Consider the following 21,743-nt stretch of genomic DNA (forward strand, 5'->3'; position numbering starts at 1 on the left):
TCAAGCAGCAAACCACCATAAGAATGCTACTAAGTCCAAATTAGTGAGCCAGTGAGTTTTACTGAAATTGTTAACAGTAGAGTGAATGAGAGGTTAGACCAGTAAAAATGTTTTAAAAAGAGCTACATCACCAAAATGCACTCCATTATGGTTTGTAAGTCACAAAAACTGGAAATTTGGCATGTGCTGTACAACTTGAAGGCAGATCAATAGACAGGAACATGCTTGTTTCAGGCAACTAATTTAAGGGACCTAAAGGCCAAATCCTAGTGTATCTGGCCAATAAAAGACATCCTGAAGCCTTTGAATCATTTACTTACTAAGATTAATGAGCTTTTCTGTAGGATGTTATATTTCACTTCCCCAAGAATAATGCCCCTACTTACTTACCCAAGCCAAGGTTATCTAATATGACTAGTCAAGGAGTAAAACCAGGCTCAGGTTGAAGGGGCCAGAGAAGGACCGAGGCTGTGATAATTATATTGAGAGTAAACAGGCTTTTTATACCCTTACCAGCACCAGAATATGGTTGGTGATTGCACTGACAAATACAGTTGAATCGGTCAGGATAAAGTAATGTTTCCAACCTGTACAAGGTACATAAGATTAATGGCTAAGACCAACTGTTCTGTTACACTTCCATGCTTCCTTGACTTCTAAGAGAACATGCACGAAAATACAAAATAATCTTAACATTTCACTGCCTAAGGTATTGCCTCCATTTCTGAGGAACTGAAAGGCATATAGTATCCCAGGAGCCACAGACTCTAACCCAAAAACACTATGATGCATGCCTCTCATTGCTGACAGGCCCATCCATGGTTTACTGCACACAAGCTTTCCTCCAACAGAGGAAATTGCTACACAACCTCAGGGAAAGTTAGCCTTTGACTCACTTGTCATATTCCTGACATTTGAGGCAGAAATTTCTGTCACCTTTTGGGGCATGACTTGCATTTTGTTTGAATAGATCATCTCTTCCCTCAGGTTTCTTCTACCCCATTAGTTGATCACTTCTGTCTGTTTGTGGGTCTTCTTTCATCTTTCCTACCCAGTAGTGCAAATGGAACTCTATTAGACTCCTACTGTTTTTAGCTATAATCACGTAATGGCTTCTCTTATTCAACTTTATATTATAGAATCTTATGCATGTGCTATTAATGTCTATCCCCATCCATACCTCTCCTGATGTCCTGCAAATTTTAACCTCAACTTTTACCTTACATTGCCTATTGTCCTTAACTCATCTTATTGTTTCCTTTTAGTTACTCATGCTATCTGTTATGGAATATTATTTGTTTGTCTGTCTGTTTATTTGTTTATTTGTTTACTTACTTACTTACTCACTTACTTTATGTCCTATAGCCCTTGCATAGAGTGTAAGTTTGAGGAAAACAAGAACCTGGTTCGCATTTATTATTGCAGAGCTCCCTCTTCACCAAACAGTCCCAAGAAGCAGGCCCTCAATGAATGTTTGTAAACTAAATGGATAAATGCCACATGGTTGCAGGTGCTATTTTACAAAGACTGATGTGACTTTTTGGAGAATGGTACTTATTCTAGTTTTCTTTCTGTTGCTGTGACAAATATCCAGACAAAACTTATCTAAGGTCAGAAAGAGCTTACTTTAACTTATAATACAAAGTTACAGCCCACCAGAAGAGTGAAGTCAATGTGGCAGGAACTTAAAACAACTAGCCTCATTGACATTTAAGAGCAGATATATATATATTCACTTTTTTCCTTGTGTCCAGCTTTATTTCTCTACTCTCATATAATTTAAGACTGTCTTCCTAGAGAATGGTGCTGCCCATAGTGGGCTGTCTTTTCCACATCCATTAACTTAAAATAATTCCTTACAGACATGTCCAAAAAAGTCAATCCATTGTAAGCAGTCTCACATTGAGACTTTTTTCCAGGTGATTCTTGGTTGTGTCACATTCATTCTTAAACAAAGAGAAGTGGTATGACTTTATGGTTTAAGCTTCTGAGTATCTTGGTTGGAAAAACACTTTTTGAACTCTCTGTGAACATTGTATTAAAAGAAATATTTATAAATGAGTCATATAAGACAAGAATCAGCCAGAAAGATTCTCTATCCCTTGAAACATGCCACATGGGGTGCTATTGAGAGAATTTCATGGAAACAACACCAGGGAATGATTTGATGTAGCCTATGGGAGAAGGTAAGAATGGCTATTAGTTATTCCAATTAGATAGATGATCCTAAATAGTTACTAGATATATTACACGAATAATTCCCATAACCTCAGAAATTAACTTTTTACCTACTATATTAATCCTGAAATGAGTAGGAGGAACATCTTTGAACATGTCTATGTTAGGGTAGAGAGTGCAGCTGTTTAATTGGTGAATGACAAGAATTTTAATTATAATTTCTTGTTTATGTAATATGTGTGGGTACCATGTGGAATCTGGTGGACAGTCTTTTTGAGGAATGTCTGTACTTTTTTTTTGAAACAAGGAATATCATAGATCTACAAATCACAAAGGAATCTTGGTTGGCTTTCTAATGAGTCCAAGGCATCTCCCTGCCTCTTCCTCCCAAGTGCGGGGATTATAAATACAGGTCACCACACTTGATATTTTATGTGTGTTCTGGGAAAAAAACTCTGTCCCTTGTATTCATGCTGCACACACTTCACTGATCGAATTACCTCTCAGCCACTTGTTTGTTTATAATTTTAATAAAGCCTTTATAGGAGAATGTGGCATGATCTGCTTTTACTAGATAATGAATTGACTAATGAAATTTCAGTGGATCTTATAGTCTTTTAGCTGTCAAGTTATCATTAGTTTAGCTACCATTGTGATCAGAGACCTGAGGATAATTTAGATGAATTTGCATATCAATTAACATTAGAGAGATGCCTGGTCAAGCCATCACCTTGACAGTTATCTCCTGTGGTTTTGATGGCACAATAGGCAGAAGCAGTCTTGCCATCAGGCACAGAAGAAGAGAGGTTATGTCTGTGGAAAAAAGAACATCAGAGAAACTGAAGTCATCCTGTTTTTAGCCATATAAAACAATATCTCTCTGGGTGTCCAGTTTGTACACAATTCATGCTGGACCCTAGCAGCAGGAGAGTAACTGGTGTCAGCCATACCACAATCCAGAGCTGAAGTCTTCAGTTATGACCCTTCTTCTCAGAGACCTTCTGGTGTTACTGCTAGGATTTGTAATGTCTCTGTCATAATAAGTTTTATGTCATACATAGGAGATCACTGATAAGCTTGAGGGTTAGCATATCTGAGTTAAACAATCTCCGTCTGTCTTTAGTTATCTGTTCTAAACTACATCTGCTTTTCCCCCTTCCTAAGACCATTAACTGTTTTCAACCAACACTACCTAAAATGACTATACCTGTCCATTTACCATTGAACAACCCAAAATTATCCATCCCACTTTGGGAATGGGACATCGTTTTGTTTTGTCGTTCTCTTTTTAATTTTTCTGTCTCACTCTTAGTCTTACTTCATTCCTTCCCTCTGTTTCTGTATTTCTTTGTTCCTTTTTCCCTCCATCTAGGAATTCTTGTAATTTATTTTTTCTATCTCTTTCCTGTTTTATCTCTATTTATATATAATAAATCTCTTCATATCAGATCTGTTGGTTGACCTGGATATTTGTATAGATTACAACCATTAATATTTTATCATGTGCGGTCTGAACATCAATATTCAAATTGTTATATAACTATCTTTGCCTAATATAATCATAAACACTGGCACCAAAGTTCTAAAACATATTGATCTAAACAAGAAACTGTTTCAGGTAACAAAGTAAAGCAAAGGTAGATCAGACACATAGCTCAATATGTTTTAGCAGCAGTGGATGCATTTAACAGACACAAAACAGCAAGAAACAGCAATATTGTAGTCATAGCTTTCCCATGGAGGTTTTATAAGCCTTCCCTTTAGTAGGGAGATTTTTTTAAAGGATTTTGTTGCCCTAATTTTCAGGTACAGCCTGAGTATATGAAGATTCAATATCAAAATATAGGTAGTTGTAATTTTTAATATCTCTTTTAATTTCTATTGAAAGGGATGGGTAGCAATCTGGCATTTAGCATTAACATTGTTATGTATTAGTCTCTTGAAAGTAACCTTTTCTACTTCTTTATTAATTACCAAGCAGCTGTCCACCTGAAATGGCTGACAGACCATCAACTTGCATCTCCCAGTTATCCTTAACAATATGTAGTAATTATTTACTTTTTTAAATTTTGAAAACAAATATAGGAGGTGAAACAAAACCTACCCTGGAAATTAGTCATGACCATAAGTATAGTCATGGATATTTTGAAGAATAGAATCATTCATGAGCCAGTTGGCAATTTGAACATCTAAATTATCTTTGACAGTACATAATAAAATGACAGCCATTGAACTGAAACTCCTTCATCATCAACATCCCTAAATACAGAAACTAGGAAGTTTTCTGACTCCCACATAGAATATCATTGTAGAACACAGTTCCCCATATGGCCCAGTTTATTCAAAAACACATATATTTTTTTAATATTGCTAGTAAAAAGATGGAAATTAAATAGATATCTTTAAATCTGTCTTTCTTACCCTGAATAGACCTTATGAGTCAGTGTCTTTTTTACATCCTGACTAACTGTTAATGAGAGTGTTTTATTTTTTTAACGAAGAATTCAGTTGGCAAGGATAGATGCATATTGTTTTAAAACACAGATAAGATTATATTTTCCCTGGACATTTGATTTTACCTTTTTTCCCCTCATTGCTGTTCATAAGTTTAGTCATTGATAAACCATGGCAGAACACAGATTTTTTTTATAATCATGTTTTTATCAATCCCCTAACTCAATTTTTAACAGTTCTGTGTTAAGGATATATTTTGCCAATGCATGATAGCCTGTTCTTAGGCTGGTAGTTTTTATGGTTTCAAGGGCATCCAAAGGAAAGAAAATATGCAAGCCAGTTTGGACAAATTGTTATAGCTCAAGAAGTGTATGTTATATCTCAAGAAGTGTACTATAAATATTAGCAGTCAGAGTGAAAATTGTCACTAGGCCCAAGAAAATCATTAGGCCAAAGTTGTTGTGGTTATTATTTATAGCATTATTTGGGTTCTACATGAGCTAATTTTTCTAAAAAAGTATGTCTATAAATTTTGTTGTATAGCACACATGGCACACTTCTTAGGCCACAGATGATAACTGGAATGACAAGAATCAAAATAAGCACCATTCCCAGATTTATTTCTAAATTGATGATACTAGGCCAAAAAATTGTTATGAGACAAAGGAATGAGAGATTTTTAGAATCTATTTGCCACCGTGGAAACTGAGGTGGATTCCAACTTAGGTGTAATTTATTAATATGTAGACTGTATGTTCATTGCTAAATCAGAATTGCTCCAATGCCCATGGAGATGGGACTTAACCTGTGCCCAGATCACTTTAGTAGCATTACATGCATTTAATTCATAAGTTCATGGCTGGCTCAGATTTACAAGGAATAAAACATAAGAAAGTTGATTTATCTGAACAAATGTTCTTTTTCTTTCCCCAAGGGATATTAATAATTAATATAATTAATTGGTATTTATAGAAAAGGAACAAATGACAGTAAAAAGGAATTAGATTTAGAGACAGTCAATATTTTTAGTTTATCTATTTATCAAGTTCATATACCAATAAAGACAGTATTATAAAATATTTAATAAATCTTAAAATGTCTCACATATATATCTAACTGTTGTTTAGAAAGCTATTTTTGCAATAAAGTACCTTTTTAAAGAATGAAGTTATAGAGCACAATCATAATTTCTCATAAGATAAAAACAAATTTTAACACTGTAAAAAATTCAGTGTTTCTAAACTCAATATTAAGTGCATTATTTTCATGTTACAAAGTTTGGCTACCAGCAAGAAAGTTCTTGTACATGAATACATAGAGGTATAGCTGTAATACCTCATTAATGAAGAATAGTTTTAAGTTTTATTTTTTATAAGCCTGTTTTTTTAGACAGGACAAAAACTATGTAAAATCTTATTCGAATTTAAAAGTACATTTGAAGACGTGCTTCTTTTTTGCTGTATAGAATGGCTTCAATCCTTAATTATGAGCTTAAGTTAACTTTTTGTTACAGATGTTAGAAATTTTTAACGATACCCAAAAGCCAAAAACTCATAACTAAGATGTCCAGAACATAATAAATGTATACATTCAAAAGTAGTCAGAAACAAAAATGTAGTGGCCATATACCTATATATTTAAAACAGAAAAATCTTATCTTTATCTTTTAGCTGTAGTTTCAAGGGAGGAACTTCTTGTTGTTTGTCTGATTAACATATTACTTATTTGTGGGTGTTTTAGATACAGTTCTGATTGATCTTCATTGTTTTAAAGAATAAATCTAAATCGATCTTACATCTAAATGTTAAATGCTGGGGGGAGGGCATTTTGGAAGATAATAGAGAAACTAGGGCTCTTTGAGTTTGACATCCTGCCCAGGATATTTTTACACACAAGCCCCTGGTGCAAATGCTTTGCACAGATGCAGCCTCCCAAGTAAAGTTATGCAGAGCCCATCACCAAGGAGTCTAAGGAGTGCCTAGTACTGAAAGGGACCTTATTGGTGGCTTCATATGGTCACCACTTACCACCAAGCCCTAGGAAATGTCCATATCAGTTCCCATTGCTCAAGCGCCTGTGCTTTCCTCACCTTGTCAAGGATTCTGGGCTTACTAGAGCTCAGATCATAGCACCAGCAGCAGAGCTCAGAGCATATAACTAGAGTTCATTAAAGCTTGGACTTCCTGCCAATTTGATCTAGGCAGAAAACTGCCGGCTACAAGTACCAGGCTTCAAGGGCATTGCCTCTTAGTTTTTGCTGCCTCTTTTTCTGAGAATATTTGAAAAGAATTAAAACTCATGGCCAACAAATGAATGGCCTTTTTCTCAGAATATAAAATGTAAAATATTAAACAATCAGAAAAATTTACAGCCATGGTAATATTGCAGACATAGAAAAAGGTTTTACATGACTACCATAAAACAGACAAAAGGGAAAAAGGTCAAGTAAAAATAACAAAGTCTCAAGACTTTGACAATATATGGCCAAACTGATTCCAGGTGTTCCCAAGAGGGAACCAGAGATGGGGTGGACATCTCTGGACCTCTTCTGACCTTAGGAGATCTACTGTGTCCAATTCTTCTTTTGGGTCTCAAATTGCAGATTGGTACTATAGAACATATTCAGACTTACAGATAGGGATTCCCAAACATATGTGAGCAATTGGCTTCCCCACCAATATACCAAATGTGTTCTGAGTGGAAGCCAAGAAAGCTCACTTCAGACTCAGAAGTTTAAGTGAAAACTTCATTTTCTGAGCTCAGGGAGGCAGACAGTTCAGGGTTTGAATTGTGTCCTTAAGGGGAAGTTGTGTTTGTATTGCATATTTTAAGGGTAAAACTGCAATTATCTCATATAGGTGAGAGGATCGTAGAACATGATCATCAGTTCTGACTCAAGTTATTTTGCTATCAAGAAGTTCAATGTAAATGTGAAATTGTGCCTGGAAGTTGTGGGCAGCTGGACTTGTGTGGGGAATTTTTCATTGATTAATAATGGTGTGCTGATCATAAGCAGAGTTTAAGGTCAACCTGACACTGTACAGAGATTCTTTTATACCACCAATGAGTTCAGAAGATGTGACTTGTGGGCCTAAAATAAAAATATCTATAGTTATGCTACCCAGAAGGATCAGGCCTGAACTATAACATTTTTAGTATCTTTATGTTGCCTGTCTTTTTCAGAAATAAAAAGAGAAGTAGAACACAGAGAGATCATTAAGACATAAGTGATTCTTTTCTCTCTCTCTATGTAATTTTCAGTAATCAGTTTATAGTCAGTAATAAGCAGCCACCTGCTATTTGCAAAGTTCTGAAGAAAGCCAAAAAGACTAGACCAGAGACTTTATGTTTTTATCATGAAGTTGGTTTGTTGAACCAGAGAGATATCTCACTTGTCTTTCTGACCATTCTACCCCTATCCCAAGCCAATATGTATTTCTTTCTCTTTCATCTAGAAAAGTTGTTTAATATAAGCAAAACAAAAAACCAAAACAAACAAACAAACAAGCAAACAACAACAACAACAAAAAAACACCAACAAACACAACAACAGCAAAAAGCAGGTTCCTGCTATACCCTTAGCCCCAGGTCTGCCTGTATGGAGCATGTCAGAAAGTGGCCCACCTGTAAGAAAGAAAGAATAGATGCTCATAACTGCACTCAGCTACCAAGTAAAATCCCTGTCACTCCTACAGTTTCCCATCTCTGTTAATTTGTCTGTTAAATTGGCTTTTCAAGAACTAGTAGACAATCATGTCTATGTGGACACAAAGACAGAGATCCCAAGTCTGGAAGCAACATGGTCATGGACAACTGTTTATGCACTAATGTGTGGCTTAGCTAAGTTAATCACCTTTGTGGACTTATCTTTCTCTGATAATATATTTCATAGCACTACAATGAGAAAGACATTTGGAAATATGTATATGGGTCCTGTTTCATACATTGTTTACTAAATGGGAAATATTATAGTTTAACTAAAAAACAATGAAATAGAATTAAACCATAAACTATTAGTAATACCTGTAATAAAGTTATAGGATGAACCACAAGGTCAAGAGGCTCCTGAAGAGAGTCACTCACTGATTGTGTGTAGAAAGAGCAATAAGGAAAGAGGAACTACATGGGAAGATTAGATATTACTCTTGAACCTCTTGATTTTCCCCATGCAGAACAACCTCACTTAGACCATCGTATAACTGTCTGTCTTCCTGTCTAGCCTTTGCACTTTGAAATTATGAGAATAGTATCATTTAGATGTTCATATTGGAGACTGGAGGGCAAAGGGAAGGCCTCAGTTGATGAAACATTTTCCTTGCCAGCATGAGCTGCTGTACCCAGATTGGTAGACCCAAAAGAAGACCACCAGGACTCAATACCCATAAAATATATATGAGGATCTTTAATTGACTATAGTTGGACTGACTGGTTATCAACAGAGTGGTATCCAGAAAGAGCCTCAGTCTCTGAGCTGAGGGTAAATGTAAAGGTTCCTATCCCTCCCAGCACCCCAAAGCAGGGGCTTCCTAGCCTGACAATCATCTATTGGTTGAATAACACTAATGAGGTATAATGTCTAAAGTGACCGCTGACAGGTTCACTGAAGGCCCAATCATGGTTCTTCCTGAAATTTATTCCTCTGTATCAACCTGTTGTATGGCCAGGTACTACACCTTCATGACCATTAGCTAGATGGTGCCCAATCTTGCTTAATATAATGGGGCTCAAAGCATGACTGGTTTAAACAGAACTAAGAGCCTATTTTCTTATAGCCATTTGGCCCTCATGCCAGAGAGGTACCCTTGACTTAGCATTTCAGCCTATAAAGTTGGAAAATGGGCAAGGCCATTCTCATTTATAACTTCTTCATGTTGACATTAGGGGTTCTGTTATCAGATACTAGAAAAGTTGAAAAATTAGTCAAATAGGGCACTTACAAAAAGCATCTGTTTAGCTGATCCAGTTGATGAGATAGGGAGTCATATCAGAGAGATTGGTTTATATCAGCTTCCAGCAGGTCCAGATCTCAGCAGTTCCAAATGGAGTCTTTTAGCAAGCTAAAAATCTGCTGAGACAAATACAGACTAGAAACAGAAGTTAAAATTGTATCTATAAAACAGGTGGAGTAGGCTAATGACTTCAAAACCAATACTCCAGTAAAAATATGAACATTCATTTTCCAGTCTAGAAGACTTGATATACAGATTGAACAGATACATTTTTAGCATGATGGGAAGCAACCTTAAGTCTATATTCAGAATATAAGCAAAGGCCAATTAAAATCTTGAGGTTGGGACTGATTAATAAGCCACCAGTGCTACAGAACTCTATTGGTCCTATTTTTCTTATATTTTAAATCTGCAACTTGTGTTTATATACCTTAAAACTGCTCTTAATATCCTTAACTTTTATAACTCACACTTAACAGCATTTATAGCACTTTCTTAGACTCTGAAATATTTCTTTTATAACTTGCATTTTTTCAACATTTAAACACTTTCTCAGACCCTCAAATACTTTAGATTCACGTAACTTAAACTTTCATTTCCTCAGACCTAATATAATCTACATTTTTTCCAGTTATTCACCAAGAGACACAGACAGTTGAATATTGAATGCAGTCATCCAAAAGAAGGATTAACAACAAGTTACACTGAAAACTGTTTACCATTTAAAATGAAGCCAATGAGCTAGGCAAGCCTGTTTGCCAATTTTAATAAAAGAAGAGACCTATTACCTAGTAGTTTTAACTAGCTAATGAAATGACTAATGTACTAACAGTGGATCTAATTGTCCTCTAGCTGTCAAGCTACCATCTTCTTAGCCTTCAATGTAATCAGAGACCTTAGAAGGTTAAATTGTAACCTAGACAATTTTATAGACCAATCAAAATGACTCACCATATCCTTGTACCTAGAGAGTTGTCTCAGCTGTCTCCAGTGATAACATAGCACCATGGGAGAGACAGCCTGGCCATCAGGCACAGAGGCACAGAAGATACGAGGCTGTTTCTTAGGAAGGAGAACATAGAAGAGATTGACCTCACTTCGAATTCAGAAATATGAGACAATAACTCTCCAGATGTCCAGCCTGTTGTCCACAGTAAATACTAGGCCTAGCAGCAGATGAAGCATTGGGGCAGGTTTTGCCCAGTGGTTAGAATACCACAACCCAGGGTTGGAGTTGTTTGCCATGCCAACTCTTCTCAGAGACCTTGGGGTTACTACTAAGATGTGGACTCTCTGTCATAATTACTTTAAATATATTTAATGCTGTATTCAGAAGATCTCTGACAAGCTTGAGGGTCAGCATACCAGTGCTCAATTCTTGTCTGTCTTCAGCTATCTGCACTAAACTATATTTTACAAACATAAAACACAATGTTATAATCTATAATTTGCAGGAAATTGCTAGAGGACCACATCTGTCTAATTTTAGTATATTGGCTTATTATTTTAGAAAACACATGTGATTAACTGAAGTAGTACCTAACAAAACCATAAGCATTAGTTATCTTAAACTGTTTGGGAGAGAACCTTTTAAAAGGACTGGATCTGCGCATAGCATTTTTAAGAATTACATAGACATACTATCTTAAAAGATTTGATACATAGTATGCTGTATTCAAAACATAACATGAATTTGTGTCAATATTCAAAGATTTGGGCAACCAAAAACAATATACCCCATATAGAAAATGAGTCATCATTCCCTTGGGATTCTTTCATTAACTATCAAGCAACTAATTCACTGATATAGCTGACCATAAACTTTAACAGTTATTAGGATAACTTTAAATATATCTGTGAACTAACATTAAAGCAAAACTTTTAATCATAGATGCAGTTCATTGAGGGACTGTAAATTTTGCTGATTCTGCCACATTTCATCATTAAAACTGAACATCAAAAGGTAGCTTAAAGGACAGAGATTTCCCTTGGTGCTAAACAAGTCAACTGAATACAATCAATTGTCAGCCTTCAGTACAGAAGCTTGAGTCTCCCACAATGAAAATGGCTGCTAGTCATGTGACTTTCCTTAGCCAAGATAGTGGCAAAGCTATGGCAAGATGGCTCCCAGCCAAGTGATTGCCCTTATTTAAAATGACAGAGAGGTTATGGTCCCATCCTTTTGTTACTGAATCAACATGGCTGCCAGCCACGTGTTGTTAGATCCCATTGCAGGCAATGTAAAAACAAAGCCATATTCAGAAAATAATGCCAAGCATAGTCCTAAGGCACTGATTTCTACCTTTTTAAGAGTGAAGATAGAACATGATAACCATAAATTTAGAAGACAAAACCCAAATTTTAACAGTATAAACAATTAAATATCTCTAAAATTAATATCTCTTAAATGTATCTTCTAGTATTACACATTTCTAACATCAACAATATAGCAGTCTTTAAATCTGAATTAACCTTTATAACAAATAGAGAGTTTATTAGTACCAAGAGGCTCTAAAATTGTTGCCTTGTAGCACATGGCTATCTTAAGATGCTGGAATCCTATGGAAGGCTACAGACCATATAGTTCACATGGTTATAATAACACATGTGTCACACACACACACACACACACACACACACACACACACACGTACATTCTAAACAAATGTTTGTACTTAAATCGTAATCATCATACCCAATAAACAAAGTATAAATCATTAGATAAGGGTTCAAAGTATAATCTTAACCTATATATCCTGGAGACACAGCTTTATTACCTTATTATAGAAACACTGTTTTTAAATCTAATCTTTTATGTCTAGTTTTAAATACAGGACAAGAATTACATAAAAACTTTAATTTAAAAGTACTTTTAGAGACCTGCTGACATAGCCCACTTGATGCTTAATGGCTCAAAGTCTAAATTACAAGTTTAAATTAACCTTTTTGTTACAGATGTTACAGATTTTTAACCATCTCCAATAACTAATAATTCATAACAAGTTATACAGAAAACAATACATTTGTACATTTAAATAAAACAAGCTAAATCAATATATAGTGGCCAGAGACATGAATACATTTAAGATAGATAAAACCTTTACTTCCCCGATCTGTAATTTCAAGGGAAAAATTCCTTGTTACCTGTTGAAACAATTGATGCAGTAGGAGCTGGGGCTTTCCAGTGGTGTCGCGGATCAGGTGACCAGAGTACCACACTTGGGAGGGCCAGGCTTGTAACCAGAGAGTAAACTGGAAAAATCTTTCACCAAGGCCAAACAGCACCCACCCAAAAGCCCTGCAGTTCCTGTGTCCTCCTGGTGTTTGTTTAGCTGAAACGGTGAGACATTTTGAAAGATGGAGTAGGCAACCTTGGCAATCCTGCTTCACCCAATTCCAAATGCTGGATGCTCAGGTGTCTCGTACCAACAAGTACCCAATAGTCCACATGTTTGTGGCAGGGGTTCCTGGAGGGCCCTCTGTGTTTGGGAAGGTCCCTCCACCTGGGATCCAGCAACAACCCAGTACTCAAGCAGGAAGAGGGAGGCACCAGGCTCAAGTATATTTCATGACTTGGCAGTCCTACAGTCCACGCCTGAGAATATGGAGGTATATGGAGGAAAAGGTCCGTGGAGGAAAGGAAAATGGTGGTGCCTGTAAGAACATGAGGGAGATAGCCGGGCGTGGTGGCGCACGCCTTTAATCCCAGCACTCGGGAGGCAGAGGCAGGCGGGTCGCTGTGAGTTCGAGGCCAGCCTGGTCTACAAAGCGAGTCCAGGACAGCCAAGGCTAAACAGAGAAACCCTGTCTCAAAAAACCAAAAAAAACAAACAAACAAAAAAAAAGAACATGAGGGAGGAAGAAATGAAATATGCAGTACTGCTGGGTCCCTTTTAATGTACCAAATGTGCATCTTCACTTACTTGTTTTTGGAGAAGAATCTGGTGTCACATTCACAGTGGGGAAGTAAATACCTGATAATAACTCTGTAGGGTATCTAAGGGAATGGAAACCTGTAAAAAAAAAAATCTTAGTTTGCATGGATGAAAAAAAAAAGGTTTCTTTGTGTTCATTCTGGAACAACTGGTGGGACAATTTGAATCAAGCTTAAGAGAAAATTTCAGAGAGGAGCCTGCCTGGTGTGAGAGCTCTTTACCAAATGGATTGCTGAAAGCCTGGGTAGATGTCTTTGTTTTGTTTTCCCACAGGTAGACCAGCAACTCTTCAGCTATAACTTCTCCCCAGAAACTGAGTTCCTGACAGTGAGGTCACTCATCCTAGGCAAAGTCACAGGTTTGTTTTGTGCTGTATACTCTCAATGGGTCCTGTTAAAAGTAACGGGTTTGTAGTCGCTGTTGGTGTGTTGAGTGAATCAGAACTGAAGACATTGTTCCCATCTGTGGTCTTGATGCAGGTTCTGAAACTAAGGCACACATATAGCAATGTTGCAGAATGTCCTGCATGTCGGCTTTATTACTTGGTTAGTTCATAGTTAATGGGTGGTTATTTGTGGTAATGATTTTGTTGGTTAATTGTTAGTAATACAAGAAGAAAGGTAAATTAATCAAGCAAAAAGGAAAATACATTTTAATTTAAATTTCATAATTATAATTTTTAGATAGACAACTTTTTACTGTATCTTCCTTAGTTTTGAACTAAAGGAATGAGGCAGGAGGCTTAGATACAGAATGAGGATTTAACCTCACATTACAAGCACACATTCTCCTCTTTTTTTAATGCAGTTTTGTGAATTTCACTGTTTAAAATATTTATTACCAGTACAACACTGACCTTTTTACACTTTCCTGAAGAACGAGCTATTTTAAATAATATGTGGTCCTAAACAATCCCTTTTAGTGTCACAGACCACTAGCTCAATCAGGGATAGGTCCTTGGGATTGGAGGTTCATGGAACACAGGTAAATAGACATAAGGTGAAGTGACAAACAGAGGAGACTCAAGTTTGAGTTTCCATCTGAGTGTATTTTTTAGTCAAACAGTCTAGCATTATATACATTTTCGGAGAGCAGGGGGGTTCTTGGTTACATTTTCTGACAGCATTTTCTCACAGAGCAGATTTGTAGAAGTCAGTGAGTAATCAAGCATACATGGTACAGGTACAGAATGTGAACTTATTGTGTTGTCATATTCTGAATTACGACTTTGAGTTGAAATAATACAAGGTGCAGAGAAAATAGCAAAAATATGTCATCACTTTTAAGTTATTGGCTTAGTATCAATAAGTATGTGTTCTCTTTTTAAAAATATATTTTATTAATTTATTCAGATTATATCTCAATTGTTATCCCACCCCTTGTATCCTCCCATTCCTCTCTCCCTCTCATTTTACCCTTACTCCCCTCCCTATGACTGTGACTGAGGCAGACCTCCTCCCCCTGTAAATGCTCATAGAGTGTCAAGTCTCTTCTTGGTAGTCTGCTATCCTTCCTCTGAGTGCCACCAGGCCTCCCCATCCAGGGCACATGGTCAAATATGGGTCACCAGAGTTCAGGTGAAAGTTAAACCCCACTCTTCACTCAACTGTGAGGAATGTCCTGTCCATTAGCTATATCTGGGTAAGGGTTTGAAATTTACCGCACATATTAAGAACATTATGAAGGGTAGATCTGGGCCCAGGGGTCCTGCTCAAACTATGGCACCAGCCAAGGACAATATGTGCTATGTGTTCTCTTTGTCCAGGGCCAACGTGCTTTCCCTGATGAAACTTTTATTATAATAAAACTAGTACCCAGCACCTGTGTGTCAGGACATTTTTTCCCTATTCTATTTTTCTTGTTCCACTACCTGGAATCTTTTGAAATACTCCATTTCATTGTCTGCATAGTATTACTTATTAACTAATGATTAATTTCTAGTCATGTTTCTTTTAATAAGTGGAAGTGAAGAAGAACTACTTTGGCCACAGACAGTCCCTGGCTAGAGTCCCAGGCAAGGGTCGCATAGCAACCATTGCTGTTTGAGGAGTCCCAATTTGGGAGTGAAATGCACTTGGAGTTAGAGAGAATAGCTCCAGCAAAGAGAGTTTTGAAACTGCAGTTTCTCTGTTGATGGGAATATATACCCCAGTCCATGAGACTCTCCCCTCTTTGGGAGTCTTAGCCTAAAAGGGGTCTTAGTCTTAGGCCTGTGTTATTTTTGTCACATGGACCCTACTGGAGATGGGTGACATTTTAGAGATTAATATGTCTAAAACTAATGTACACAACATGCCTTTGCTTTGGTCACAATTTATGTCTTAGTTTTTCTCATCCTTTCAATATTTTTTTCTTTTAAAATCCTTGATTGATTAAATAAATAGTATAAACTATTTAGTGATGAAGCTATAATTTATAAGTGCTATAAATTCAGGTTTATTAGAAGAAGCACAGCAGGGGGAACATAAAGAGGAAAGCAAGCTGCGTGTTGAGGGAAGGGAAGGATAGATAATAGGGAGGTGTAGCAAAAGAGGGGACCCTGGAACCGAAATGTCTTGTTTAAATAGTGAATCTCTGGGAGAGGGTAAGTCCTGCCCCTAGGAAGAGGGCAAGCCATGCCAGCCACTCACAGCAACAGGACCTAACATCCCAGCATTTTATTGATAATAAATGGAAATGGGGAACAGAAACATGGTCTTTTGACTGATTCAAGCTGACAATAGGATGACAACAGGATAAAAGGCTGAAATGTTGGCCAAGTTTGCAAAGAGCAGACTATTTTATTTGCTCTTCATGATCTGTGAGACCATCTGTACCTAAGAAACTGTAGGTTAAGATGATACAGTCTGTAAGGTTTGTGCTAGAGAACCTGAATTCTGGATGCAGCACTTGGCAGTATGCTGGAATATATATGTATATATGTTAGGAGCAGATAGTAAAGTTAAGGAGTTTACATTTGAAACTTCTACGCCCATGGTCTTGGTAGTTGGAGGAGGGGAGACCCAAAACTGTGGAATGGGGGAGGAATCTCACCCTCTGAAATACTTACCTTGAGTGTGACCTGTGGATTTTACTGGTTCTCCTGAAGCTTACAAACGAGACAAATTGGCTTAGATACAATTTAAAACCAGATTAATGTTAAGGCTGTAAAAACGTCTAAATACAACAGTAGCACAGTTATGGAAGAGTTTTAAATTTATCTTAAATCACTTTCTTATTACCAACCTTAAGAGACCTTCTCATGCTCAAACATTTCTTTGATCCTCAGTTTTATATTTAATAATTAGATAATGATAGATACAAGGTACCAGATATTATATCATACAGAGTTCATTAAATGAGCATCGGGGGAGAAGGAAAGTGGAGAAGGGGAGAGAAAGAGACAGAGTCAGGGATAGTAAGAAGAATAAGAGAGAGAGGAAAGGTAAGAGGGAGCGAGTAGAGAGAGAGAGGGTAGAGAGACAGACCATGTGTAGAGTCTGTCCTTTTATGTGGCCTGGGCAGGGTTGCACCCCTGTGGCACATAAGCAGTGATATCACAAGTAGGCAGACTGAAGCAGAATGCTAACATTCCTACCTTTTCCTATAACTAAAAATTAGAAACGTTGTTTTCATATAATGAAAGTTAAAGTATATAAGTGTAAGTTCTTTTGAACTTTTGGCTACCATATAAGGGAAAAGAGAAAAAAAAAGCAATAGCAACAAAATGTTCAGATTATATAGTGAAGGAGAGGGAAAAGCTTTGTCCTGAAAGTTTAAGGTAGAAGGCAGGCTATGTCAGCAGTGTGTTACATCAAATAGGAAGCAAGGTGTACTAGGGGAACATGGAGCTATTGATTCCAGTTGTGGAGCAAACTATTTCAGCCTTTTGCAAATGGATGATGCAACATGTAATCATTTTATCTTCTTCCTGCTGATAGTAGGGTGATGATAGGGGGTTTAAAAGGCTGAAATGTTGGCCAGGTTCTAGAAGAACAGTCTGCTGATTTGTTGTACAGGGTCTGAGAACATTTGCAGCTGGGAATGGCAAGACACATCCAGCTAGGAGGAAAAATGCAAGTCCAGCTAGCAGGATATCTGAGGTTGGATTGGAGCACTTGTGGATATCTGTTTTGATGATGGCTCCAATGTAGGAAGTCAGCCAGCATACTGGAATGTATATGTGGGCAGAAGACAAAGTTAGTAGGTAAGGGAGAAAACTCCCTTTAGGTATACATTTGAAACCCTTGGGAGAGAAAAAAAAATCATGAGACAATGTTGACAATGTTGTGAAAATGCTAGGAGAGCAAAGAAAATATCTGGATATGGGAACTTCCTTCCATTTTACCCAATTACTGACAGTGCATAAAGGGCTTTAGTTTTGGATCTATTTAGGTTTGTTTGCAGAGGCATAAAGTTTAGAAGCCCATATTGTGGGTGTAAGAATTTAAAATTCTCATAAGTCATGCCAGAGGAGGCTAGAGAAACAGCCAATGGATTGTCTTCCATGGGAGTCAGCAGCAGCAGCAAAAGAAGTAGAAGTAGAAACAGAAACAGCAGTAAGCAGGAGTAGCAGCTTCATCCAGTGAAAAAGTCCTAGCTGGAGATTAGCAAGAGGAAACAGTCAGTCATGCAGACTAGGGTTGTCAACTGGTCTTGGGTGATGAAAGTTGACAATCAGGTAGTTAAGTGAGGGTGCTAAACTCAGATTATCTGAGTTTATCCCTGCAATCCGAATTAAGAGACAGAGTCCAGAGTCAACGCAAAAGCAAAGAAATTTATTAAGCCAATGTGTCGGGGTCCACCAAGCTCTGTGGAGATGGAAGACCCCATTCTGCAGAAGTCAGGTATTAATATACCAAAGAACCAGAACTTAACAGCAAAGTTTTATTAATGAGTCATAGGCTAACAATAGGTGACTGAGGTACTAAATTCTAAGCAGCATGAGGTAAGGGCAGTAAATTCTAAGTAATGTGAGGTAGGGCAGTAAATTCCAAGGGCCAGGAGAACTTTTAACTTGTCCTTCCCAGTTTATCTCACATTGCTCAGCTAACAACGTGATGGCTTTTTCCAAGGCACTTGGAATCCTATCAGGGGAATCCCAAAACCAGGGTAAAGGAGAAGGAATCCTACCCTTAGAGATAGGTCATAGGTGAGAAAATTAGGTTTTGGATTGACAGTATTTATCTGGATTTTATTTGACTTGAAAGATGGATTTCCTGTAGCTTACAAGAATCCTTTTTATGTTCATAAAGGGAGACGAATTAGTATTATCACTGTTTGTAATCTGCAGTGAAATACACATTATTAAACATGTATATATAGTAGGGAAAGGCTGTAGACATACAGCATAGCTGAAGCTTGGGAAAAGAACTTTGTGTTAAAACATGTTCTTAAAACAACATCTTGGAAATTTTTAGCAATGAGTGAAACTGACAGTTAAAGTTTGGTCTCCTGCATATAAATAGGGCTGAGAAGTTACCTGAAGTTTCCTATGATAGAAGCTGGCTATGTGACTATGTAACCCAACTATAAGTTTAAAATGGACCTGTAGCATTACTGTAGCACTGTTTTGTGAGGCTGCTGAATTTAAAACTCTTTATTCTACTATGTCAAGGAGCTTGAAGGATAGAAATTTCTAAAACTCTTGTGCTGGTTGAATCTCCAGTGGCTTGGCAGAGAGAAAAAGCCTGCATATGAGCATTCTGCCATCAATAGCCCCAAATGGCCAATGGGCTAGGCTGTGGGACCAGAGTCCCATTCTGGTTGCAGAAGCTGTGAGATATGTATCCTTTTGGCTGCATCTGAAACAGGTCCCTGGCAGAGCTGGCTCAGGCTGGATCCAGGTAGGAAGGGGTATTGAAGACCACTATTTTTCCTCAGGGGTAGAGAAAGAAAGGATGAAAGGAGAGAGAGAGAGAGAGAGAGAGAGAGAGAGAGAGAGAGAGAGAGAGAGAGACCACTAGGAGGGTTTATTCTTTTATATGGCCTTTTATGGGCAGGGTCATGCCCCTGTGGCAGGTAAATAATGACATCATAAGTAGGCAGAATGAAGCAGAATGCTAACACTCAGACCTTACGTAAACTTTACATTTTCCTGAGGAGGCAGCTGGAGCCTTGGGTTTTGTTTTGTTTTTTTTCTTAATTTTTTATTATTAATTTATTCTTGTTACATCTCAATGGTTATCCCATCCCTTGTATCCTCCCGTTCTTCCCTTCCTCCCATTTTCCCCTTATTCCCCTCCTCTATGATTGTTCCTGAGGGGGATTACCTCCCCCTGTATATGCTCATAGGGTATCAAGTCTCTTCTTAATAACATGTTGTCCTTCCTCTGAGTGCCACCAGGACTCCCCCTCCAGGTGACATTGTCAAATGTGAGGCACCAGAGTACATGAGAAAGTCATATCCCACTCTCCCCTCAAGTGTGGAGACTGTTCTGACCATTGGCTAGATCTGGGTAGGGGTTTAAAGTTTACCGCCTGTATTGTCCTTAGCTGGTGCCTTAGTTTGAGCGGGACGCCTGGGCCCAAATCTGCCTATCATGATGTTCTATTTGTAGATTTCTAGGACCCTCTGGATCTTTCTACTTTGCTATTCTCCCATGCTTCTCTCATCTAGAGTCCCAATAGGATGTCCTCCCCTCTGTCCAAGTTTCCTGGTAAGTGAGGCTTTCGTGGGACCTGCCCCTGGGGCTAGTATGCAGATATAAGTGAGTATATACCATTTAAGTCTTTCTGCTTCTGGGTTAACTCACTTATGGTCATTTCTAGCTCAATCCATTTATCCACAAATTTTGGGAATTCCTTGATTTTAATAGCTGAGTAGTATTCCATAGTGTATATTTACCACAGTTTCTTTGAGATTTCATCTTACACCCATCAGAATGGCTAAGATAAAAAAATTCAAGCGACACCACATGCTGGCAAGGATGTGGGGAGAGAGGAACACTCCTTCATTGCTGGTGGGAATGCAAACTAGTACAGCCACTTTGGAAATCTATCTGATGCTATCTCAGAAAACTGGGAATAGGGCTTCCTCAAGACCCAGCTATTCCACTCCTTGGAATATACCCAGAAGATGCTCCAGCACACAACAAAAAAATTTGCTCAACCGTGTTCATAGCAGCCATATTTATAATAGCCAGATCATGGAAACAGCCTAAGTGTCCCTCAGTAGAAGAATGGATTTTGTTTTTAAGCTAATCTTCAAACCCATCAGAGACTTCAGAAAGATAAACTACCACAAGGAGCATAGAGCAAGCAGCCTAAGTATTGATTAATATGACAGAGGCTTACCTATATTCAGAAGGTCTTCCCAATAGGTAAAATGGGGCTTTCAACTCTCCAGGTATCCACAGTTCTGGCCATGGCCTCTGCATTGAGTTGGAGCATATTTGCCGCATATCACAATTCAGGCAGAGTCATCTCTGCTAATGTCTATGGCTTCTTGGAGACCTTGGTGTCACCGCTAGAAGCTGGGGTCTCTTTCACACTACTCTTTTTATTAAGCATTTAAAATACTTATTCTACAGATTCTCTGAAAGGTTTGAGGACTACTAGCTATAAAAAATATAGTTGGTCAAAACAAAGGGTAGCTCTAGGTGGTTTTTGTTTTGTTTTGTTTTATTTTGTTTCGTTTTTGTTGTTTTTTTGTTTTTGTTTTTGTTTTTGTTCTTTTTTTTGCAGTCCCCAGGAATGCCAGGAATGTGCAGGCTTTCCTTGGAGGGGTGGGGTTGGAGAAAAGGAATGAAATTTCCTGGTCCACATTGAGGAGAGGGAAGGATGATAGCATGCTTTTTTAAAAACTTGGGTAGGTGCAGTTTGGGAAAAATGCATTCAGACACCCAGCCTTTGCCAAATCTCAGAAATATGGAAGCAATTTGATATCCTGTGATTGTTTAAGTTTGGTCTGGTAAATCCATGAACAGACATCTCTGGAATTTGGGATTACCTGGAATGTAGATACCAACCCAATGCCTTCTTGTTTTCGGGCCTTAGCACCTGACTCCCTCCCTCCAGAGCTTCCAGAGAGAGCCACAAACATACAGCTAGAAACTGTTCCCAGGATCTTGTACCCAGGGCCAACAAATCAGAGCCACATGTCACTATGAACAGAACATATAAAAAATTCCCTCCTGTGGTCTGGCTCTGGTCCCCTTGCTCAGCCTGAGTCCTCCAGCTAATCAGCTTAAAGGATAACTTTCCTGTATCTCTCTAACCTATCAAAGCTTGGAAAAGGCTTGGAAAC

General features: G+C 37.8%; 1 protein-coding gene across 4 annotated transcripts in view; it reads left to right on the forward strand.

Moving 5' to 3' along the window:
- The window catches only part of LOC311591254 (contactin-associated protein like 5-1-like), an 869,459-nt gene that overhangs the window by 803,175 nt on the left and 44,541 nt on the right, over positions 1–21,743 (forward strand). For all 4 annotated transcript variants that reach the window (XM_084770689.1, XM_084770692.1, XM_084770691.1 and 1 more), the window contains one exon: positions 13,790–13,874. In XM_084770689.1, coding sequence (XP_084626815.1) covers positions 13,790–13,874 — 85 coding nt within the window. The remainder of the gene's footprint in view (positions 1–13,789; positions 13,875–21,743) is intronic.

Source organism: Acomys minous, assembly GCF_964271855.1.
Source record: "Acomys minous genome assembly, chromosome: 1".
Lineage (NCBI taxonomy): Eukaryota > Metazoa > Chordata > Mammalia > Rodentia > Muridae > Acomys > Acomys minous.